The 25,678-nt window shown below is 41.6% G+C and overlaps 1 protein-coding gene across 1 annotated transcript in view; it reads right to left on the bottom strand.

The window, feature by feature from the left end:
- The window catches only part of PLXNC1 (plexin C1), a gene marked incomplete at its 5' end in the record, with an annotated part of 141,038 nt that overhangs the window by 68,113 nt on the left and 47,247 nt on the right, over positions 1 to 25,678 (bottom strand). The window contains 5 exons of the mRNA XM_084255964.1: positions 1,249 to 1,347; positions 1,487 to 1,589; positions 3,519 to 3,606; positions 7,011 to 7,158; positions 14,811 to 14,925. Coding sequence (XP_084112090.1) covers positions 1,249 to 1,347; positions 1,487 to 1,589; positions 3,519 to 3,606; positions 7,011 to 7,158; positions 14,811 to 14,925 — 553 coding nt within the window. The remainder of the gene's footprint in view (positions 1 to 1,248; positions 1,348 to 1,486; positions 1,590 to 3,518; positions 3,607 to 7,010; positions 7,159 to 14,810; positions 14,926 to 25,678) is intronic.

A 25,678-nucleotide genomic window follows, 5' to 3' on the forward strand; every position in this document is an offset into this window, starting at 1 on the left:
CATAACAACGTGAATAACTTAAACACACCTGAGCTGTACATTTAAAATGGTAAAGATGGCAATTTTGATGTCAAACATATTTTACCAAAAATTGTAAAAGTTGAAACACAAAACAAGAAGTCTACTTTTTAAAAGAAAGCCCCCCTGCCTCCCTGAGGCAAATTCCTGTTGCTGTACCCCAGTTTTCAGCGGGAAAAGTAGCCTATCACTTAATAAAACCTCACAGACTTTAAAGTGTACAGATATTGGCACATTGAGCTTTCTAATGCCTTTAATTAACTTCATAATCCATTTTGATTCACATTCCCTCTGCCTGTTACTTAATTCACCTAAAGTTACCATCAACTTTTCAGCAGTGATTAAAAATGTGCTACTTATTTGTATTGACACTTGACCTTAAATAGCAGCCAAGGGATAATCAAAGCCACAGGATAGTCATGAAATAGTCTTTTTAAAAACACCAAAACATGTCGCTTTGAATGCGTCTGCTCCCACTAGGCCCCAAAGTTATTAATAGCAAGAACTTGGCCTTTTTTTTTTATTTTTTGCCATATAACAGCTGCTCCATTCGCTTCCATTGACTGAATAAAGCCAGCGCTTAGGTGTTCTCTTAGCCTCCAGTTCTGCCCATAAATGTTTACATTTCACATCTTCTCTTTTCAAACATGCATGCTTGTTGAGTTTGGTGATTATGAAGAAAATTGGAGGAATTTCCAAGGAAATTTCATAGAAAATAATCCTTTTTGAGAAGTGGGGAGATGTGCATGCATTATACATATAAGCAACCATTTTTTTCAGCACGGTTAACTGCTGGCCAAGTCATCCCCACCCAGTAAAGAAAACTAGTCCGAATGAGGTGAGTTTGTATATTTGGCAAAGACCACTCTCCAACCAAGCGCCCCAGAAGTGCCATCTTAATGTGTCCATTGAATTGCAACCTCCCCAAGGTTGTGTCTTGACTTCCTTGTAACTCTCCCCGAGTGAGGCACAAAGTCACCTTTATCATTTCACTCCTACTGGAACAAGATCATTTTTCATAATTACAGAATTTTAATTTCTTTTATGTGAATGTGCAGCCTTTGATGTATGGAGCCAATTAAATGAGACTTGCTTAAAAACCAGAGGTAAAAAAGGGAATTTTAGTAGAAAATAAAATAGGGAATTTTTAAAAGAAACCCAAAGTAGGAGTTGTTGTTGTCATTTAAAAGAAGTTTTTTTCCATTTTTCAATAAATAAACAGGGACTGACCTTCAAGCCCTGGCTGGTTCTGTTGCTCTTACTGTCTTTGAATCTTCCTCCTCCTGTCTTAGAAGTTGCCCTTTTCTCACCAAGGACTTGACAGTATTCCTGAAACAAAGAACATCCCTTCAACAACCAAATGATGGGAAATTCAGAATCTGAACTGAACACGAAAGACAGGCTGGGACTGGGCGGTCACAAATACTTATTTTGTTTAAACCTTTTAACACTGAAAATGTCACTTTACCTGGTTGTTCTTGTAGTGAGAAGGTTCACAATGTGTGAAGGGGTGGATACACTTTCTGGCACTTTCACACCAAGCACAGCCAGTTCCGATGCATACTGGGCATCTGGCAACATGGAAAATCAACTTAATTCCTACATTTTTAGGAAAATGTTCATAGCCTTGAACTTCCCTCTGGGATGTGGCGTGGGAGCATTTAAAAGAAGAAAACAACCCCTGGACAGACTGTGTTGAATAGGGGACAGAAGGCAGTTCCTTGAGGCTGGGGATGGAAGGCTGACTTTGTGTCCTGCGGGGTGGGGGTGGCGGGTGGGGGGGTGGCGCAGACCTGTGACTTAGGGACTATAACCACACCTGCAGGGGATTGCCATGGAAACCTGAAGCTGGGGTCACCTGCTGCCTCGATAAATAAAAGGAACCCACTAAATCTGTTTCTGAACCCAGTTCTGATATTCCTCTACCTTCAGGAAGTTTCCCTCTGGAGACTGATCCCCGCCCCCCCCACTGGAGCAGTAACTACCTGAAAGATGGGAGACCAACAGTGTTGCCTGGCAAGAGGAGGAAACTGGGTGCTGGTGTTTGCTTTTAATCCAATTAAGGATGAACTGTGTCCACTAATCAAATGTTACTCATGCACCTGTGACCATGCATGAATAACAGGGGAGAACCTGAAAAGCACTTATTAGGATAATCGGAGTTAAAGAAGGGATGACAAAAGTAGAAGTCAAAATCAGTGGAACCCCAGCCCTGCTATAGCCAGAGAGGAACTAACGCAGGGAATGGGGCACAGTTCATAATTTATAATGTCCTCAAGAAATGCTGTCAGAGTTCTGATATTCTGGCCTATGGCAACTGCACTTCCCTGGAGAGGAAGTGAAATGTTTATCTGGCCTGGCCCCCTCTTTGTGCTAGAAGCAGCTCCGTGATTTGCATTCCCATCAATAGCCCTCAGGTGTGATTACTATACTAAGTGCTTTGCTAACAGGAAGCAGGCACCCAAGGAAAGGGCACTTGCCCTCTGGGGAGCTGTGGGTCTGAGGTCTGGCTCTTAATTACCTAGTTGTGGGACCCAGGGCAAGTCACTTCCTCTCCTCTGGCCTCTCACAATGGGGGTTGGGAAGCTGCTTTATCTTTGCAACCCCTCTAAGCTGTAAAATTCTACCTGATTCTCCCTTTTCCCTATTTTATGAACTGTGGCTTTCCGTAACAAGCTTGGTATTGGTATTTTTTCCCCTTCTGAATACATTCTGTTGAAAAGAAACACCTGAACACCCTCTTCCTAAGTGCTGCAGCAAAAAGCTGGGGTCCAGGGGTCCCAGTTCCAGTAGCTGCAGAGGGGCTCCCCAACTCAGCTGTGAGTCTGAATTCATCCCAAAGAATCACATTTGCTATCACCCCGTCAAGCACACACCACTGAAAGAACTGAAGACTCACTAATCCAGTTTCCTGTGTTTTCCTGGGAACTCTATTCCTTCTTCCAACTGGAAAAAGGAGTAAAGGGGGAAACCATTTCCCGTATCCTCTTTAGAAGCAAGGAGTGAGGTGTGGCCCTAACTCGGGGGTACATGGTTCAAGCAGGCCAAAGCGGTACAAAGGGCAGAATTTGGATGTTTTGTGTGTGTGATGCAAGTTCGTCCCATCCTTCCCCTTGGTGAAGGAGTTGCCCTTGCCTCACACTCATACCCTCTCCTGCAACCCAAATTCCCAAAGTCATCCTGATCAGGGGAGAAGCTAGCAGCACCCCTTCTGCTGTACTTACTCAAGGCCACCTCTGCTCTTGGGGAATGGACATCCCCAGTGGTGGCAACACTTCAGCACCCCGGGTTTGTGCCTTCACTGCTCCGCCTTCTAACGAGGGCTTGAGTGAGTGAGCTGAGCTTATTAGCTCAGTGGCCCTCCTATCTCCCATTAGGCCACACTCCAAAAGGCACTTTGGAAAGTTCTACTCCCCAAAAGAGTTCTTTAGGAAACTGGGGAACAAAGCAAATAAATAAAACCTACAAGAGAACATTTAAATTTCAAATAAAAATCTTACTCTCTTAATGATGAGCAGTTGGTAAAGTTGAATCTTTTTGATAAATGCCAAGAATCGAAGGAGAAATTCGCGCTGACAATTAAAACATCTGGAGCAGAGAAGGGGGGAGAAGTCATTTATGGTGGAGTTCCACTACAGTCAAGCAAAGCTGTAAATGCAAAAAAATCAATATTTTTGCCTCCTCTGCCTAGAGTGTGGGGTGCGCCAGCTGTTCGCTAACATTTTAGTCAGTATGTGGTTCCTTCCCCTTGGGCCATTCGCGTCAGGCAGCCAAAGTGCACAGCACAACCTCCAAACCGACCAGGGCCCACCTCTAGTTCCAAGCCTCCCATGGATAATCACTAGGAAAAAGCCATTTTACAGCCCATTTACATTCCTCTTCTCCCTGGATCACTATCTCAGCTTGTAATTGGCCACAGCATAAGAATAAAACAAGTCACCGAGCAAGAAGTGCCTAGAACATAACCAGAACGTTTGTAAGGAAATCCTGCACCTTCACAAAAAATCTACACCATATATATTTCCTTAACTCTAAAGTTGTGGTTCCCGGTTGGGACCCATGGTTGTCCTGGAGTCCACTGTGATCTGATCTGTGATGAAAGTTTTCTTATTGGTTTTTGAAAACCTCCCCCTGGGTTAGAAAGCCCCAAAAGAATAGTGAGAAAAATAAAAATTGTGCTACATCAAGCATGAGAGAAAAGTAGCATTTGTTGATCTCTCGCTTGCTCTCTCTCTATATATCTATATATACTCTTAGCAAGGTGATTCCCAAGCCCAGAATCACTCGCAAGACTAGTGAAGATTTCAGAGCCCTGTTCTCCAAGTGGGGACCTGGCAGGCTGGGAGCAGGTTTGGGACACAGTGGTTTGCTGTCCCTATGGAACGGCTGTGGACGGCCTGTTTATGGGCCTTTCTAGCCCTGGGACAGATGCCAGGCTGTCACCCACTTTGGTTAAGATCGTCTTCCTTTTAAGAATTAATGGTCTTGGTAGATACTTTAAAAATGAAAATCTGGACATGACAGGGAGTTGGCCTAACTGTTGGCACCCCTAATTTTCTTACTGAATTTTTTCTAGTGTGTGATTCCAAAATTCTGAGAACCCTTGCTGTTAGGTGCTTCTTTAGGGCAGTAAAATTCATTCTGAAAGTTAAGAGGTGACATAAAATCCTGCTCCGGTAGAGTGGGGATGTGAGAAGTGCAAACTCTATGTTCTAAAGACAAGGAGCCTTGGAGGGTTTGCCTGATGTCTTGGCAAGAGCATTTGAACAGACACTTGACAGAGGTCAGGAGAAGGAACAGGGGTAAGCAGGAAGTGACTCAGTGAAAAATACACATCGGTGGAATCCACAGTCTCCAGTGGTGAAAACCAGCAGAAGCTGCACTTTCTTGAGTATCGACCCTGCACAAGGCACAACTAGGAATGACTTGAATCACAAGGAAATGACTCAATATGGTCTCTGCTCTGGATTTATGGATTCTCTGGAAGAGATAAAATATCTTAGGTGAGAACCTGAGAGCCCAGACAAGGGAGCCAATGAGTGCCTTGAGTTCTAGGCAGCAGAACCTTGATACCTGGGTATCAAGACTAGGGTGCCGATGAGGGTGACAGGGTGCTAGAATAAACAGACTGGTTAGGGCAGAAGCAGAAGGGGCAACAGGATTTGGTAAAAGGGACTTATCATAGACTTATGATAGGTCACGGACAAAAGTTTGGCAATGGTGCCTCCCTGGTGGCGCAAGGGGTTAAGCACTGCACTGTGAAGCAATCCGCAGTCACTGCAGCACGAGTTCCATCCCCAGCTTGCCAGGGAACAACACACATGGCAAAGCAGACGTCTCCTGTTAATCACCCGCTGCTCCCCTCAGCAGTGTTTTTCAGTCAGTCTGCCTGTTCTGTTCCCTATCCTGTCTCTGGTGAATCCTCTCACCCCCCGCACCTCCGGCCTGTAACCCAGCTCTTGTATGCATGAATAAATAAATCTTAAAAAAAAATTTAAAAAAAGGTTTTGGCAATGGCAGTTGGCAAGAGGTTGGAAAGTCTGTGTCTGCTCTGAATGTGTAAGACATTCAGAAAAGGGCAGGCAAAGGGTTGGGTGCAATTGATGGTGGCTCTAAAATCCGACAATGAGCTTTTACAAGGAGATCTCAAATACTTCAGAAGCATATTTTATAGGTGAGCAAGATCTGCATGCTAATGACCAAAATTAACTAGCAGCATATCACAAAGGCTGCCTCGTGTGCACAAAGTAAAGTGGAAAATTGAAATAATTTTCCAAGCAGTTCAGATCCAAACTGTCACATGAGCCCAGGGGCACAGAAGCATTTTTTAAGCTCACGTCCCGGACTGTCATGCATTCTATCCTCTTTGGAGGGACTGAGGATTGATGGAGTAAAACCAGCTCTTGCCACAAAACTCAGCTCCATGAGGATCCTCGCCTATTCTGTGAGGCCTGGGCTGTTCACTCTGCTTGTCTTTCTCACCCAAAAGGCTTGTGAGTCCACAGTGTACGCTGCGTAATTCCTAACCCCCCTGGAATCCATCCACTTCTCCCCATCCCATCTGTCTCTACCCCAGCTCTCACTGACATCCTCATCTGGACCAGATCACTGCACCAGCGCTCCTATCTGAGCTTCCAGAACAATTGTTCCCTCCTCCAGTCCATTATCCCTGCAACCATTCAGTCAACAAATATGTACCGACTGTAAGTGGCTACTTTGTGCCTTCTTTGGTATCCATTTGGTATCACTGCTTTCCACCTGTCCCAACCCCATTCATCTTAGCCACATAACACCTCTGGGCTCTTCAAAGTTCTTTCCTTTGCTGGTCTCTACAGGGAACACTGCTCCCCTTCTTTGGTTGAACCCTTCTCCTCCTCTAGGAAGCTTTCCTTGTCCCCCTACCACCTCCCCAAGACCACAAGGTGCCCTTTTCATGAGCTACCCGAGGCATGCTCTGTCCCCCGCACTGTAATGAGTTCTTTACTGGTCTCGGTCCCAAAAGGCTCATAAATGCCACGCGCAAAAACCAGGTCCATTTTGGGAGGCGGGGGTTCGGGGAGGGGTGGTCACTGGATCCCCAGTGCTCAGCACAGCCCTGACACGTAATAGAAATTCAATAAATGTTTCCCATAGGAATGAACGCATGAACTTGAGTGGACAGAACACTGGCTGTTCTATTTTCTTGTCTCACCAAAAGCACCCCCAGCTTGTCAAAAGCACCCCCAGCTTCAATGCCCTCTAAATTTACCCTGACCCCCGTCTAGTCCCATGTGACAGTGAGGTTCTGCATGGGATGAGGGCAACAGAGGTTAAGCAGGACTAAGAAGAAAAGCAGGAAGCAGCCAGTAGGGAGACAGTGAGTCTATAGGGTGGGGTTATTCAGATTCCTGGCATCCTGGGTAACTTGAATTCGAGGTTCTCTTGTACTCTTCACTTTTTTTCTTTTTGTACTCTTCACTCTTAAGCAAGAAAGGAGAAAGCAGCACACTGACCTCTGTGGACTGCCTTGGCTGGGATGCTGCACCAGCACGTTCCATTTGATTTCTCTTTCTCCGTGCAGAGCTCCTCGTTCTTGTCCAGGTTCAGCACCTCGCACTTTGAGCATCTCTCAGAGAAGCTCCCCACCACACTCACCAACGTCTGTGGGGGGAAGAAGATTCAGGAGCCATGTTATTGTTTCTGCATCATTTCCAGCCAGCCTAGAGCTTTAACTCACCCTTTGACCAACCATAGAAGGAGAATTTCTCAGATTGCTGATGTCAAGAAAGAAATGTTTTATTGGCTACTTGATGTGTTCTTTTATGGAGCACATATTCATATTCTCAGACAGTTTTTCTGCTTTGTATTTCTCTTATCAATTCTTAAGAGCTCTCTGTGCAGTGCAGATATTAATCCTTATCTGTTATATTTCTGACACATAATGTCTCCTAATCTACTGTTTGTCTGGCAACTTTTGTGTGTGGTATCTTTTATTCTATATGATGTGGGGTGGTTTTTTTTTTTGTGTAATCAAATAGAGGGTCTCTTGTCATGGTTATAAAGTAATTTCCAAACTCTAGCTTATAGACAAATACAAAATTGTTCCACCATCCTGACTTGATTTTTTTAAACTGCTATCTTTAATTCATCTGTAATTTAATTTTATATAGAGAGTGAGATAAGGGTCCAACTCTATTTTTATCCAGATGATTAATCAGTTATGTCACAACCATTTACTAAAAACAAACCCTCCCTTCCCCAATGAACTGAAATACCACTTTTGACATACATTGATTTATCACAGATCTTGAATCTATTTCTGAACTCTGCTTTGTTTCAATTATCTATTGATCTACTTCTGTTCCACTGTCATCAAGTTTTTACTACTGTGACTTTAAATATGTTTAACATCTGAAAAGGAAAATCTTATTTGTCTTTATTATTTTTGTAATATTTCCTAGACACCACTCTTCCATATAAACTTGAAGATCTTTTTACCCAAAGGGGGTAAGGAGATTGTGAATCTGACAGGAATGGTACTAGATAAATGCATTAATTTAAAAAGAACTTCTATCTTTATGATAGTAAATATTGCTACCCAAACCCAATTTTTTTTTGGATTTGTTTCTCTTTGATCCAGGGTTTACTTGATTTCCCAGATGTTGCTACATTTGTCGTGACTTAATTTCTCATTGCAAATGTTATTAGAGTTAAAGAAGGAAGTAGCTGATGAACTCTGCTCCTAAAATGAATACAGGTTATGTTTATGGTCAAGCATATGACCAGGTGAGAAGACTGTTGTGTGTGTATGAGAGGACACAAAAAGAAAACCTTTCAATTTTCCCTAAAGAAACCTTCCGCCAGTGAATTAGCTAAAGGAATGAGGCAGTCAATTCTCTTGTTGAAAAGGAAAATTAAAGGAATATGGCAGAGGTGGGCCCCTTTTGCACCAGATGCATGAAAGCGATCTGACTGGAAGGTGGGCTGAGCAGGGCTGGAGGCTGGGAGTGGAGGAAGTGCTGGCATCTATGATGAAGAGTTATTGTTCCAGACAACCGAGGGGATTCTATCTTCTATTATACTTCTGACCTCCACCTAGACTTTGTCCCCCACCAGCTAAGACTCCTGTCTTTTATTCTCTAACAAGTTTGCTAAGTCCATTCTAGTGGGACACCACCATCTTCCCATTTTCGATAAGTTCTGTTTCTGGGTCACAGAACCCTCTGGGAAGAAGACAAGTACTTACAACTTTCAACTAGACTGAAGCTCTACCACCTCCTGGGGACTTGGGCGTAGTAACAAAGTCCAAACCATCCTCACTAACTCATCTTCACTAAATGGATGAGCTCTCATTCTTGCTGCCTTCTTCCACCCACACATCTTAGCATATGATTAAATCACATAGGACCCTGTATACATGTCTTAAATTTTACTACTCAAACATCCTAATAAAAGTATCAGAAAGTTTAAGATCCTATTTTCACCAGCTATTTTATTTATCTTTCCTTCCAGTTCTCACATACGTTTTTATATACCAGCAATCCTTTCATATATTTATGACATAAATATATGACCAAGCTCTTAACATGGGCCAAGTGATATACAAAGTATTGACTACTTCAGTGAACACAACATCTATAATCCTTGCCTTCAATGAGCTTCTAGTCAATATATGTATGGAAAATTCCACTACCTCAAAACTGGAGGGCCACATAGTATTAAGAATTCACTAAGAGATGATAGGAACCCAGGCTGAGGCGATACTGTGGAAACTGACAGAACTGGAAGACTCAGGATCCCTTACAGAGGGGGCATGGAGCAGGACTGATAGTGGGGCTTGTGGGTATGGAGGATTTTTGTGAGAAAATGGATGGAGATGCTGGCTACTGAGATGGGACACATTGAGGGGAAGGCAGACTTTGGGTGGAAAAAAAAAATCAAGATTTCATTTTCAGATGTGTTTAGTTCAACATACTTGTGTGATAATCCAGGGGATATGGCAGTTGGATATGGGCCTGGAGCTGAGTGGCACACTCTGGGCTGAAGATAAAGAAGACACAAGAGGGCCTCCCCAGTGGCGCAGTGGTTGAGCGCTGGGTTGAAGCTGCCCGCAGCCTCTGCAGCGCCAATCCCTGGCTGCTCCCCAGCCACCGGAGGGGGTCACACAGACCTCTCCTGCCACCCGCTGCTCCCCTCAGCAGTGTACCTCGGTCCTTCTGCCTGCTCTGCCCCCCCCCTCCCGGGCTCTGGTGAATTCCCTCACCCTCCTGCGCTTCTGACTGTACCCAGTGCTTGTACAAATAAATGAATGAATGAATGAATGAATCTTTAAAAAAAAGACACAAGCATATAGATGGATAAAGTCATGGTAGTGGAGAGTCCATGAATAAGTACAGAGTCAGAAGAAAAGCAGCACTAAAACTGGGCCTTAAATAATTGCAATGTGTAGAGTCATGCAGAAAAGGAGGCAGGCAGGGAGCCTGAATTATGGCTGAAAAGAGAGAACATGGAGAAGATGTGGCATGGAAGGCAATGGAAGGAGAAGGTAGCCAGGTAGTTGAAAGTATTTTGTATGATGCAGATGATACAAAACTGAAAGCCTTGGCTTAATAACCCCAACCGAGGAATCTGTACCATCTTATGAGTTCTTTTCTTGATGTTAGCTGGATAAAGAGGAAATGATGACACCAAGGGTCAGGAGAGAGAGAAAGCATGGATGTCAGTTTACTGGCAATGTTCCCAGGGCGAAAACCCACATTAACTTATTTTCCTTAACCACTCCCCTTATTACCAAACAGTATTCGAATTCTATAACTGCTACTGTAATGGCATCGGCCTGCTTATGGTTTCTTTCTAATTACGTCTTCAGAAATCTAAGCCCAGACTAAGTTTTTCAGAGTGAAAATATTTAAGATTTTTAAACATATCACCAAATTGCTTTCCCAAAATGTTGTATTAGTGGGCACCGCTAACAGTCTGTTAGCGTATCTTATCACTTTAACTTGCATTTTCCTTGATAATTGGAGAAGTTGCACATATTTCCTTATCTATGGCAACTCTTGAAACCTCCCCTTGTGAGAATATATCCTTTTGGCCACTTACTGTTGATGTCTTGATATTTTCCCTTTGAAGGTCTCCTGGTTGAATAGCTTGCAATTAACATTTTGCCTATTGCAAACATTTTCCTAGAGTAAGTGCTTTAGGTTATTTCCTCTTTTTGTTGTATGGATTTTTTTTTTTTAAGTAAGTCAAATAGACAAGGGCACTTAACATGAGGATTCACTAAACCAGCAGCTGCAGTTGCTGCAGCCCTGTCTTCAGCTTCATGATGTTTCCATTGGCCAAAAATGCACTAAATCATCTCCAAATTCAAGATGTTCAGCAACCAATGGCCAGACAGAGTCACCAGAGACAGAGCCCTGAGTTCATGGCAAACATGGTGGTACTAGCCAGGGGAGCAGCCTTCTGTGTTGCTGTGTGGACAGTATATATATATAGCAACATGAGCTGGAACTGATAGGCAGAGTCATCCCAAAGGGATGGAGAGATCAGCGATCCCCACAGTGGGTGTCACACTGAATTATTTCAAAACCAACTCAAATTGATGCCATATAAAAACAATGTCCCCACTGAAATATGGCATTATTGAGGAAATAAAGTATATTTAAATTTTTTTTTAAAAAGGTAAGTCACATATATGAGTATTTTCCTTTGGTTATTATTAACATACTGTATTACCTCAGAACTAAGAAAATTACACTTTCAAATTATCTAATACTCAAGTCTATTTTCTGTTCGTTTTCCTATTAGCTTCTTATGTGAATTTCTTAATTAGTTTACATATTATTTTTATATTTAATGTAAAATGTGAATTAAAATATGTTTTCATCTTGGGAGTCAGTTATCTCAGCACCTCCTATGAGATAATTCTTTTGTTTCCACTTATGTTATGATCTCTGATCTTTAAAATGATCATACTTATTGCTGAGCTTTCTACTCTATTGCATGGGGATATAGACACACACACACACATAAACAAATAAAACCAGAATGCTAATTTTTTTCAAAGTATATATTGGATATCTTTGACCAGTTCCTATAGTCAGGATGAATTTTATATTCATTTTAAGACAGTTTATTAAAATTTTCACTGGGATATCTGGACATATTCAAGGTATTTTTCATCTCTTCCAAGAAAATACTTGTGCTTTTATTATTTATGCTTCTGATTTTAATTGATACAGTTTCCATATTATGAATTATACAGTTTCCCTATTATGAATTATAAACAGCCTCAACAGACCACTGCCCTAGTGCCCCACTAGCAAACCGCTGTGAAAAAGAATTGTTCAAGACAAGTTATTGCAGAACCGAAATTACTACTTTTGGTAGCTATCTTCAACATGTACTTCTTAGTAAAAATGACTTCAAAATATCAGGTTTAATCTCAGAGTTTATGCCTATTTCTGTTGTTTTTAATGCATGGAATCTCTTATTAATGACATTTTGTAACATGTGGTAGGGTTACTGATATTTGAATATTTATTGACCATTTAGCACTTCACCTTTATTAATATAGTTTTAAAAGCAAATATATTTAGATTTTGCTGATATCCAACTTCTTAAGATTAGCAAATCATGGCGTTTTTTACTTTTTTCAGTAATTATTTCTATTCCTGTTTCTTCTATTACTGCACTGGAAAATGTTGCTTAAAAATGATTTTATCAGTGATGATGAAATTCCTTGTTTTCATTCGGATTTGTAAGAGCTTTTCTTATGCTTCTCCTTTAGAAGCCATGCTGTTCATGAGAAACACTGTTATTCCTCTTTTTCCTAGTATAAGCCATTCTTACTACATATTAAATGTCCATATTAGTATACAAATATAATTTTACATAATGCAAAATGGGATCTTGTCATTCATCCTTTTTGTGTCTGTCATACAGATTTCATTTTTCTTTTTTTACTTATTTCTTCTTTCCCTCTACCACATCAGTTATTTCAAAATGTTTATGATCTAGTACAAATTCATCCACATTTTTCTACAACGCTCAAAAATAATCTTATAGAGACGTAGATACACAAACATATTTAGGGGTTTTTTGATCACCGTAAGAACATGTAATATATACTTTTCTGTATCCTGCTGTTTTTATTCACCAAAGCCTCATGGAAATCCCTCCAAGACAATTGGAATTGCTCTATTTCTTTTTAATGCCTGTTCCGTAATGAGGATGAGGATATACTGTCTTCTAATTGTTTCGTGCAAAGAGACAAAGCTTCTTGGGAACTGAGACTTTATATTGCATGCTTTTGAGGGGAGGCGGGGTCACCTAGGCATATGACGGGCAGTTAGTCAACAGTCCTTGATGCAAGCTAATAGGAAGAACGGAGAAAAACCATAAACTACCATCTCTGTGGGTCTGGGTCAGGTCAGATATTACATAAAGATCTGAGATTTTCAGATAAGTTATTATGACCATAAGTACAGGAAATATTTTGATATAATATGTAGAGTCAGGCATCTTAGCAACATGATTAAGATAATCAGACCAACTTTGGTTTCAAAGGAGAGCTTCATTCAAATTACTAAATTCTTTTCTCCTTTACCTGGAGGTGAGCTGGAGAGTGAGGTAAGGTTGTGTGGGAAGACTCTAGCGGGATCACCAGAAACCAGTGGACTCAGGACAGGAAAGAAAGCACTAGTGGTTGTTTGGGTGGTAAGCATTTTTGGTAATGTTCCAGACTAGAGAAAAATGTTGATTCATTTTTATGAGTGAGCCTAATGACAGGTAAGCAAATTGTGTGTGTTGTACTTTTTTTTTTTTTTTTTTTTTCACAAATATAGGATACATTTATTTAGAAGAAAAAAAGAGTATGGTGAGAAATTGACATGGTATATGACAAGGTCCTTAATAATCCTTAACCTATTGTGTTGTACTTTTTTTATGTAGTAAGCAAGTTACTTTTCCTCACTACATTTAGCTGAAGTATTACCCTCAATGTTTCAAAGTGATAAAAGAAAAAACCTGACATAACCTTAACTGCTTATCAGAATCCTGGGTGCATTCAAGGGTCCTGGCATTTTCTACTATTCTCTATCAGCACCAAAGTCAGCAGCTATTTTTCAGATTAAGAGATATAAAAATCTGGACACACCTGTTCTCAGGTGTCCACATGTCTTTTTCACAGAATCCCTTCACTCTCACTCAGGAGTGGTGGAGGTTTGGATGAAACCTTTGAATTCCTCTTTTTTCTCCTAGCCTCCCCCCGGCCCCCAGCCACCCCCACCAAAGGAAGACACCAGAAAGTAACTTTAAATCTGTGAGTTCTGATCAGTTATGACTTGAAAGTTTGATTCTTTCATTATTTATCACTCATTAAATGCTCCAGCTCTCCTTTATTAAATGTTAAATCATCTTAAGTGGTATGGTTCTTGCTATTTGAAATGGCAAAGTGTAAGGGAAAAGAGAAAGTAGCCCATTTCTTTGTTAATGTGGCATTCAAGTAAAACAGAGCAAGCTCAACAGAGAAGTCAGCTGGCTGCGGATGGGGTTGCTGCCCAATAATTCATAAAACAAGAGCCGTAATTAGAAGACAACGTCCTCTTATAGCACTGAGACGCAGGATTTCCTTTCTCACAGAGGGCACGGCTGCTCATCATGAGTTAGACAGTGTTTGCATATGCTCACTGCTTTTCTTCCTCCTACCGGAAGACAGGACTGACGTGCTGCCCCCGAAAGAGCCACTGGCTTCCCAAGGGTCCCCACTTGCACTATTCACTGACCACCTGTACTTAACACTACTTGAAGCCATGTTCCTAGAAGAGTTGTCAGGAGGAGCCTGAACACATAAGGAAAAGGAAACAAAACAAAATTCTACACATAAATCCTACTTGGACTATGGGTCTGAATTTCCTTTCCTCTTTTTTTTTTTTTTTAATCCACACATGTTTCTATTTGAAGTCTATCTCTTTAAATTCAACTAGAGAGAGTCATCTGTAGCTCCACAAGGTGGCAAACTCCACAAGGTGGCAAACTCCACAAGGTGGCAAACTCCACAAGGTGGCAAACACCACAAGGTGGCAAACCCCAGGAGGGCAGGCCCCCATGTGTCTCTGTCTTGCTCTGTTATATGCCCAGCTCCTTGCAGGGGGTATGGTATCTGACAGGCGCTCAACATTTACTTAACTAATGAGTGCACGCTCATAACTAAGTTTACTCCATGGGTAACGAGGTATTTTGGTACACAGAAGGAAGTTAGCATCAATAGTGCAAAATGAGACAAAAGAGATGAATTAAAATCTTCTTACCTTCGCTCTATTTCTTCGAATTAGTTGAATTTGAGGACAATTTTTAGCTCCAGATGAAATATCCAGCCAATTTTCTGAGTTCCCAGAAGGTGAACAATCTTTTTTAAAAGTACACCTATCAAAAAAAAAAAAAAGAAAGAAAAGAAAAGAAAGGGTAACTAAACAGCAGTCTCAGAGAAAGCATTAGCCAAAACTTTCTCATATGAGGCTTTAGCACAAAAGGCCAGGTTTTGCAGAGTAATTATTGATTTGAGCAAGAATAGGAACATGATGCTAAAACCATGAAAAGCAACAGGAAAACAGCAGTGTTTGTCTCTCCCCGCCCCCCCAAATCATATCGAGGAGCAGAGAACAAGCGTGGACAACATGTTGAACTTATACTCCTGAGCCATCTCTCAAGATGACACCCCGAAACACATCCAAAGCACATCCTTTTGTGGATTCTAAAATTAAAGAGCTCCCTTCTAGAAAAACGTAGCAAAGCACAGACCAGGAAAAGGCTTACATATTATATAAATTTGACTTCTGAGATTCATTCTCAGAATACCAATCTATTGTGTAACTTCTTTGTTTTTAAAAGAGAAAAATAAAGCTACTGTTTTATGTTTTGCAGTGTGATAATTAAATAAAAATATTTCAAGGGCAGAGTCTTCTCAAGAATTTGATAAGACATTCATTCCATAACCATCTGCTGTAAAACATTTATTTAGACAGATACTAAATTATATCAAAAGATACAGGGAAACACATTTCAGGGCCACTTTCGCAAGGGAGCCAGCTGAGGGGATGCCCCAAATAAACCTCCACATATGGCTGGGGCCAGGCACTTTGACGAATGTGATCAGAACCTGAGGGCTGAGACCATTGGTTTGCCAGTCTTGGTCACTCCAGGTCACACTGACTTGGGAACCTGTGTGTTACCAAACGGCCGCTGGCCAGACAAGTAGTGCTGGACTCTATAGAGACTCTGTCAAAAAATATCAAGGAAGAACAAAAACATCTCTGGTCTCTCAGCCTCCCAAAGGTGAAAATGAAGGGATGGTGTTGAGCTGGGGACTGTGAGTTTTAAAAGAAACTGAAAATTCATGAATGAGATTGAAAAGCAAGCAAATAATCATTCCACTCAGCTGTGGGGAGTTCTGAGAGGCTCTGAGTGGAATGCGGTGGGTGGGCCCCAATAATACATTTGACTTCACAAGGGTTTTATTTCTTCTTGCTTTAATTCTTAAGAAATTGAGGGCCCCACAGTTTTGTCTTTGAGCTCTGCTAATCTGAATATGACAAAAATAGAACAGGAAGCCAGTGAGTTTCATTAGACATCATCCCCAAATGTCTTCATATTCTGACATTTTGGGGAACCCTGCTTACAGTGAGCATATGTGTCTGAACTCCCCTACATATGTGGCAGTTCCTTCTCCAGCATCATGACCATGGGGATTTCCATCAGCAATTCTCCAAAGTCACACATTTATCTGACCCTTGATGGCTAGCTTGCCCGTCACAGACATTAAGTTCAAATTAAACGGCCTCTCAATGTCAGGGAGAGTTTGCAATGGAGGAACTGGTTCTGTTAGATCAAAAAACACCGAATGACCAGCCTGGTTCCTTATTTTGTATTTGAAAGAGATTCTGACTCAAGATACCTGCCTTTCTAGGGCACTCCAGTTTGTATAAGGCACTTCCGTCTGCCTGTAAGGGGGGGAAAAAAAAAAACAAAAAACCCAAGCCAGTTCCAGAGAGACTGGAGCACCAATATTTTTGTAGGCTCTTAATGCTGCCTGGGAGTCAAGGCCTAAGGCTGCCAAAAAAACAAGTGTAAAATATTCATACAAATAGTACTACAATTTGCCAATTTGCAGGCAGAAAACAGTAGTGCCAGTGAGTTATCACTCCCTTTTCTGAACTCCTATAATATTTCTTGTCGGAACCACACATTTTGGTATTTAATCATATGCTGTCTTGAATTACAACTTAACTGTTTCATATGTCTATGTCATCTCTCCCCAAGCAAGGTCTAAATTCCTCAAAGGAAGGGAGAATGTCTTTAATATTATTTTAGCAAATTCCTCAGTGTTTGGCAGTATAATATGCAAATACTAGGTTTTCAATAAATATTTTTTATTTTATATATTTCTTACATCATTTTTCATTTTTGCACAATGTATGCATTTTCTTCTTGGTTATATTCCCCATACAATTGCATCCCCCTTATTTTGACCCCAATCCCTCCCCCCCCACCCCCTGTTGTGTGTCTCTTGTTTATAGTTGCTTGTTGATTTTGATTTTTGAATGAATGGATGAAATGTGAAATCTTCATAGGTCATTTCTGTCAGTGATTTTTCTTTCCAGAAATTCCTTATGATTTATGTATACTCCAACTTAGGTAAAGGGACTATTTGTAAGGTAAACTGAAAGTTCAAATATGGGGCCAGATAGAGAACAGATCAGGAGTTAAAGTTTTCAGTTTGCCTTTTGGAAAATAAATATATATATATATTTATACATATAAAATTCACTTTTCATTTCCTATTTTGCATAAGGTAAAAACAAAATCTAACCATGCTAAGCAACTAAACAAATTCCTTGTTTGTAAAACACCTCTGAAATTTCTAAACTATTTCTTGCTTCTCACTAGGAAAAAAAATTAAAAAGCAAACTGTGACACTAAGAATGTATAACCAGATGGTCAACCAACAACAGTATCTTATTACTTCTCTAATATTGCAGTTATAAAATCTTCATGACAGCACATTACCCACACATTCAATTTCCTAAGGGGGAGGGGGAGCATATTTTATAGCTCCCACATTTTAGTAAACAAAACTAGCTACTTTGAAATGATCCCCTTTGAAAGCTAGCACACTTATTCCTAAGTATCAACAAAAGCCATGGTTAAATGCATAAATGCTTAAGCCACTAACCAAATAAAATCAAAATCTCCTGTCGGACAGGACTCTGGGTGAGGCTGAGCCTCTGTGAGGCACTCCTGGATAGGTTGATTTCTAACTGGCTTCATTTCAATTTCTTCAGGCCACAGAAAGGAAGAAAATTGGACTCAGATTAGAATGAGCACATACTGGAAAAAATGGCAGAGATATATTTGCTTTCCTTACCTTATGCTATTGCTTTTACCCATCCTCCCATCCAAAAGTCCTACGACTCCCAATCAGTGTTTTATTTTTCTAGTCTTTATTTCCAACTAGATCTCATGCCTGCATGATTAACACCAATATGCAGACACAATCCTATTTGCAAATCAGGAAACAGATCCAGCTCAAATGCAAAAGAAAGATTGCCGGAAGAAAAAACCCTAACACCAAGAAGCTAATTAAAATTAAAAAAAAAAAAAAAATTTCCCTAGGTGGAAAACACTGTATATAGAAACAATTTAGTGAATGAGAGTATTGAAGAAAGCTTATTCTTACTAGTTTGCTATAAAATCTGCTGCACAGCTCAATCTATTCTAACCTACTAAACATAGAGCTCCCATATGATCCAGCAATTCCACTCCTAGGTATTTACCCAAAGGACACAGAAGCATCAATTCCAAAGAGCACCTGCACCCCTATGTTTATAGCAGCACTATTTACAATAGCTAAGCTTTGGAAACAGCCCAAATGCCCAAAAATAGATGACTGGATCAAGAAGATATGGTACATAGACACCATGGAATATTACTCAGCATTCAAAAAAGATAAACACATGCAATTTGCAGCAACATGGATGGTGCTGGAAGGGATCATGCTCAGCGAAATAAGCCAGAAAGAAAAAGAAAAATACCGGATGGTCTCACTCATAGCAGGAATCTAGAAAACCTAAATAAGGGACCAGGAAAAAGAATAACTATAAGAAAGAAAATATCAAAACCAACAAACAACTATGAACCAGAGACACTCTATGGGGGTTGGGGGGTGGGGAGGGGAGGGGTTGGGGTCAAAATAAGGGGGTTGTAATTGTATGGGGAATATAAAAATAAAATTTAAATTAAAAAAAGAGTTTGATCTGCCACTCAACTACGTAAATATGGGGAACAACCCTTTCCCCATTTCCAGCTCATAAAAAAGCACGTTCAAAAGCTACCTGAACCCCGACTCATGAACCGACAGGTTCCAGAGGCTTGTTCTGAAGTTTGCTGTTTGGAATTCACAAAGTACTTTCATAGAGTTTGCTCCCTGAGTGGGGGAAATTTATATAAACCCTACTATCACCGAGTAACTCTCCCCACTACTTCCCAATGTACCTGCATGGAGGGAACACTGCCCCATGCCAAGTGCTGCTCTGAGTGTTTACAGTAAGTCCTCCCCATTAGTCCTCACAACTGCCTCATTCTATGGGGGTTCAACTGTGTCTCAACAACCTGAAGTGACATGCCAAGGTCACAGTGGCTGGCCACTGGGCTGCATGGCCTCTGAAAGGCCCTTATCACTAATTAATAGTCCCTGACAGAGAAGCACAAGATAAAGGTGTTCACAGTGTGCCTGACTTCCTGGGGCCGGGTCAGGATGCAGAGACAGAGATGTGGACTTCAGGAGTGGAGAGTAGAGAAGGGGAGACAGAGTCTCTAAGGATAAAGAGGGAAGCAAGGATTCGGGAGGCAAACACAGAGGTAGGGATTCTGAGAGACCTATAATTTTCTTCTGTCACTAGCTCTGAAAACAAAACAACCAACTGGAGGTTAAAATTCCAGAGGCCCCCAACTTTCAAACCTATTGTGCTCCAGAAATTTGCTGGCAAACCATCTGTTGGTAATATGGAATACACCTTTCTCCCCACAGAAATAATGCTATAAACAGTGATTAGGTTTCCAGGTTAACCCACAAAACCTGTTATCCATAGTGTAACTTCAATATTATATATTGGCAATAAAAGAGTAGCAAAGAACAATGACATTGCAGCCATTTGCATTATATAGCAGTTTTTCTTCTTCTTTACTTATTTGTGCTTCTGCTCAGCTGGTAGTCTGGGAACAGTGCCCAGCTGGATTGACTTTTAAATTTATTATTACAGTATTGTACTTATACAGTATTTCTATTTTTTAAAATGAGGATGGCTTAAATTATTAATTGTTTTCATGCCAACACAAAAGACAGGTAGAATCACTGAGGTTTCCAGGCAGGTGAAAGGCCATGGTCTGGACAGAGGGATATTGGGAATCTGACTCTATTAGGCTAGAATCTCTCCGTACAAATTTACCACTTACTCAACCTTGAAATAGAAACTCTGAACTCAGAACTCTAACTTCTACTTCCTGCCACTTGAATTTCATCAGTATCCTCTAATCTAATTGTTCACCAAGAGCAGACAGTCCCTGAAGAAAACTGATAACTAAATATCAGGTAATTGGTTTGAAAGTGGGGGTTGGTGTGACCTGTTTCAAAGATTCCACACTGATCAGAAAACTTTTAACAAAAAACAATCCAGCTTCTTTCTCCGGGAACAGGAGGCCATGTCCATGCTGGGGGGAAGGTCTTCTGCTTAAGTGATGTAAAACAGATTTCTTCATTTTTAAGAAAAGCACATTGCTCAAAGGAGAGGCCAGGTGGTCTGCAGAATCTGGGGACTTTCACACTCACAGTGTCAGCTCAAGAGATAAAGAAAGCAAATGTGATTGAACGGAAGAGAATACAAAGACACTGTGACCAAAGGAAAGCCCTGAATTCGTGGCCTCCAGAGCAAAGACGGGGAACGCCCAGATGCAAGAGCAAGAGAGCTGGCTGGGGAAGCTGAAAACTGGATCTTCATCACTGGAGCTGAAAGTCCATCAACATGGTAAAATGATGCTAAGAGCATTCAGAATTTTAAGATTAGCATTTTTAGATTTAGACTATTTTTTAAAAATGTGATCATATCTAACATGCAGGCAATGTCCTTTCACGTGATTTGATTCACTTTTTTAAATTTTTATTTCTGTGTAGAAGAACTGGGGTGTCGGGGGGTTGGTGAGAGGATTCACCAGAAACAGAGTAGGGAGCAGAACAGGCAGATTTGGCTGAAATACACTGCTGAGGGGAGTGGCGGGCGAGATAGGAGAGGTCTGCTGAGCCATGTGGGTCAGCTCCCTGGCCGGGGTTCGAACTCAGGCCATAGTGGTGATAGTGCTGACACTTAACCTCTAGGGCACCACGGAGGCCCCCAATTCACTTATTTTTCACAATAAATCTGTGAGTAGGTATAAAAAGAGTCCTTGCTTTACAAAGGGGGGAAAACAAGGCACAGAAGGCTCCATTTTGCTTTCCCAAGGTCACAGACTGAGGAAGTGGAAAGGCCGAGATTCTAAAGCAGGCAGTGTTGTTTTCAAGTCCATGGCCTCGCCTCCTACCCCTTCTTGCCTCTCATGTGAGCTAATATTTCAGAGCTCATTCCACCGGCCAAGATCATTTCTAGCAGTTTCTGGGAATTGACCCGTTGAGCCTTATAACCACTTCAGGAAGTGGACATTGTTATCAACTCCAATGCAGAGATGAGAAAACTGAGGTGCAGAGAGATTAGATAGCATGGTGTGAATTTCAGCAAATAGTCCTGCTGGGCCAAACGGTTCAAAAATGTTAAAGGCTTCCAGGAGAGCCCATCACAAATATCAACATTCACAGCAAACAGGTCCTCCCAAAGCATGAACCATATAAGCCCATACAGGTTATGTTCCAGTTCACAGAATTTCTCAGTGTGTTCTTCAGCTTGGGCAATTGGTAAGGTCCCCTTGGTAAGAAATTTGCAAAACACTTGTTAAATAAAATTAAACAGGTTTCTCTGATGCAGGACTTCTCTGAGGCTTGAATGTGCTGGTGTGCTTTGTAACTTTCCAGGGCAGGGATGAGGACGCCTCATCTTCCAACTCTTTTGTTGAGAGATTAGAATTTCTAGTCACACACAATAGGGAACACAGCTCCATCTTGGTTAATGAGCAGAAACCCAAATAGATCAAATTAGAAAAGTTTGGATTTCCCCCCCAACTCTTACACTCAATGGATTATGATCCATTCATCCTCAGCACCACATTAAGGTACTTCCTACATTCATCCACACCCTTTATTTCTCACCTGGACCCCTGCAGCAGCCTCTTATTTGGTCTTCCTCCTTCCCTTCAGTTAACCACCACATGGACATGTAGGTCATTCTTGAGCATAGAGCTCAGTGGATCACCGCTATTCAATCTTCAGTGGGCCTGTTCACCTCTGTGAACTCCTCTACCTACATGCCTCTTATGGTCTGAATCCTAGAAACTGTTTCCTCACTCAACTCTTTACCCAAACACCATGATTAAAGTCCCTGCTTCCCTCTCCAAGCTCACCCCCAGCTAACTGTGGGTCAAGGAGCCTGACTATCTAGCCTGTAAGCTCCTAAGAAGACTGATCCCTCAGATCCTGTGTGCAACTCTGGACTGAGTGCGGTTATTTGATAGGCCTATTCTGTGCAAATGTGCCCACCACTTTCTAGCTTATTTAGCTATTGCCACTGCCCGGAATGCCCTAGGGCCCTTGGCCAAGGCTAGATCAGTGTCACGTACTTCATGATGCCTGTCTAGCCTCCCAACAAAGCAGTGGCTCTCTCCTCTGTGTTCCCATGGGACCTCACACATGCTCCTGGTATACATAGCACTTTGCTACCTGCCAATTGCCTGTATCTCCAGCCTCCCAAGGGAGAGGCACGCCATATCCACCTGGGCCCCTGGGGCCTACTGCTAGACTGGCATTTATTCTACAAATATTTACTCAGTGTCCAGAGCTATGGCAGGTATTGCTGTATCAATGCATAAGCCAGGTAAGGGCCCCATCTCGATGAGCTTATATTCCAGTGAGGCATACAGAATGCAAAGAAGCAGGCAATAATTTAAAATAATTTATAATTGAAGTTTTCTGTAGAAACCAAGGATATAGAAAAACTATTTTCTAATTGTTCTAGTGCTTGAGATACATAACACTGCTTTGTAGCATTATATAGGACTCAGGTATACTGTATTATAATTAACATCTGTATATGCCACATTAGATCCCCCCACCAAAAGTCTCATTTCCAGCCATACAATTGACTCCCTTTACCTGTTCTACTCTTCCCCTACCCTGTCCCCTCTGGTAACCACCATTCTGTTGTTAGAATCTAAGGGTTTGCCTTTTGTTTTGTTTTGTTTCATTTGTTTGCTTGTTTATCTTCCACACTTCAGTGAAATCATATCGTATTTGTCTTTCTCAGTCTGACTTATTTCACTTAGCATAATCCCCTCAAGGCCTATCCATATTGTCACAAAAAGCAAGATTTCATCTTTTTTTTTTTTCTATAGCTGAATGGTATTCCATTGGGTACACAGACCACATCTTTCCCTACTCATCCTTGATAGGCACTTAGGTTATTTCCAGTAAGGAAAGAGCATAGACAGGCTGGTCAAAAAACACAGTACTTCAGAGTTCAAGGATGAAAACAATCTAGCCACATTAAGAACAATGGGAACAGCATTCAGGTAGAAGGAACAGCATGCACAAAGACCATGAATTCACTTAAAGCTTGGTCTCTGCAAGAAAATGATTAAGGACCAGCCTGGATAGAACTCTGAAGCTGATGAGCTTTGGGAAGGTAACTTGCCCTCTCAGAGTCTCCATCTGCAGAAATGTACATCAGTTTCTACCTCATGGAGTTATTACAAAAATATACATCTATTTAACAGAAGGTTACAATGATGCCTCAGTAAACATTAGTGGTTTCTATTGGCAAGTAAAACAGAGAATATAGGCAAAAGCTTGCATGGCATAAGCCAAACAAACACAAAATGGTAGTGAGGAGATAGGGATTTGGGCAAGAAGGTTACCCAGACTGCCTGTTGCACTGCTCACATACACCAGGTCCACGTAGAAAAGATGCCTTTTCTATACAAGGGGGCAGAAGCAATTCAGCATCTGGGAAGACCCTTAATCACAACCCTCCTCCCTCTCAAACCTAAAGGGCTCTTAGGGTGTTCCCAGACGCTGGGCACCAGCTCTGAGAACATGTTCCATGGTGTGTTGAAGTTATTTGCTCAGGGTCTGCTTCCCCCCAAAACCCTTAGGAAAAAGCTTCCTTAGGACAAAGCCTCATTCATCATGTTTTCCTCAGATCCTAGTACTGGTCCTGACCCACCACGAGTATTCAACAAGCGTTATTCTTAATCCAATTCAGCATTAAAATTTAAAGTGACTAAATTCTTGTCTGTGTCTCCATGAGACCAGCATAAGTTGTTTCATTGATTTTTGTTTACTGGGTTGGCCTGTTAACTGGAGTGGTGGAAAACCAGCCTTTGTCTTGGAACTTGGAGCTATTTAGCACACAGAAAACACATTTGCAGGCTGAAACATTCACAAAAGGGATTTGTGGTCTTCCCCCATGTGGTTCTTTGTGGGTGATGAGTGTCCTGAAAGTTGGCACTTTTATTTGTAGATGCAAACCAGGAACTGAAGCATTAAGGGAGGCATTAAAAAGAAATGGTAGTATGGAAATAAAGATAGGAAAATGATGCTTTTGAGTCAGGAAGATCTGAGCTCAAGGTTGTGCTCCCATACATTACCTCTGTAACTGAGAGCACATTCCTTAGCCTCTCTGGGCCTCAGTTTCCCACCAGCAAACAGGGTAATAACAACCCCATCTTCCCGAGCGCCATACTGAATCCCAGAGCAGAAATGGTCCACTCGATATAGCAGAAGACAAGTGCACAAATGCTACAGAGCACTGCAAAAGCAAGAACTACAAGAAAACATGAGAGACTGGCAGGTAGGCTTTGAATGAAGATCTGACCATTGCATTTGAACATGGAGTTGTTACGGGAACAGGAGAAGTACTAGGTCACAAAGACAAGTGAAAACATTTGAGGAAATTTTAAAAACCAATCAATACATACTTACGAAAGTGCCTGCTGCCTGAGATAAAGTCATCTAAAAAAAAAATCTATTCCATCAAAACATATATTTACTAAAAGGGGTATACTCCTAATGGTGCTCATCTGAAGCCTGAGAGCATCAATTAAAGAGATGGTACAGATAAGTAGTTTGGAGGCTGAGGTTCAAGGACCTCAGCTGCTGGCTCCACCAAATAAAATTGGCTTGAGGGGGAGTGTGATGGTCTTCCTGTGCCAACTATTGGGGCATCAAGAGCTGTGACCCTTCTTATGTTTATCTCCTCTTCACCTTCTGCTTTGAAGTTAGTAGGATTTATTCATAGTTCCTTAGAGTTGGTGAAGGTGTTGGAGAACCCAGGGACTCAGGTTCACCTAAGCCTCTTCCTCCTGGGTTAGAAGGCCCCCAAATCCTTTCCTGTGCGCTCAGTAACCCAGATGCATGGGCTCTGCCTTTGCCAGGGCAATTCAGTGATGCCCCGAGGCCCGAACGACATATTCCTCTTTGCTTCCCGCTGCTTCCACCCCACAGACAGTTGTCCTACTTGCTTCGACACAATTAGTCGGCACAATGGGGTCCTCATACCAGAAGGAGGGGCCACCCCCACATCCCATTATTATCATTATCGCTGTCATTAGAGCCGCACTGGACCATAAAGGAGTGTCGCTGCACAGACTTCCACACAAGGACAGAGCCCAGAGTGGAAGGAAGGGAGAATTAAACTTCTGGTTCACACAGTTTTCCTGGCCACGCCGTTAGATGTGGTCAGAACTTAGGAAGCGGGACACCCCAAAGTGGAATGTCTCCTTCTGGTTGGCTCAGATGTCCCCTCCACAATGAGGCCTTCCAGCTTCGAGCCCTCTGGTTCCATCACCACCTCTCCTGCCTCCAGCCTATAATTCCTAACTCTTTCCTCCGCCTAATTTTTCTTTATAACATAGATCACCATCTGACATGCTTTCTAGTTCCTTATTTTTATACCATCCAACTTCCCTCTTAGTGGGTTAGGAATGT

Source organism: Talpa europaea (assembly GCF_964194135.1).
Source record: "Talpa europaea genome assembly, chromosome: 15".
NCBI lineage: Eukaryota > Metazoa > Chordata > Mammalia > Eulipotyphla > Talpidae > Talpa > Talpa europaea.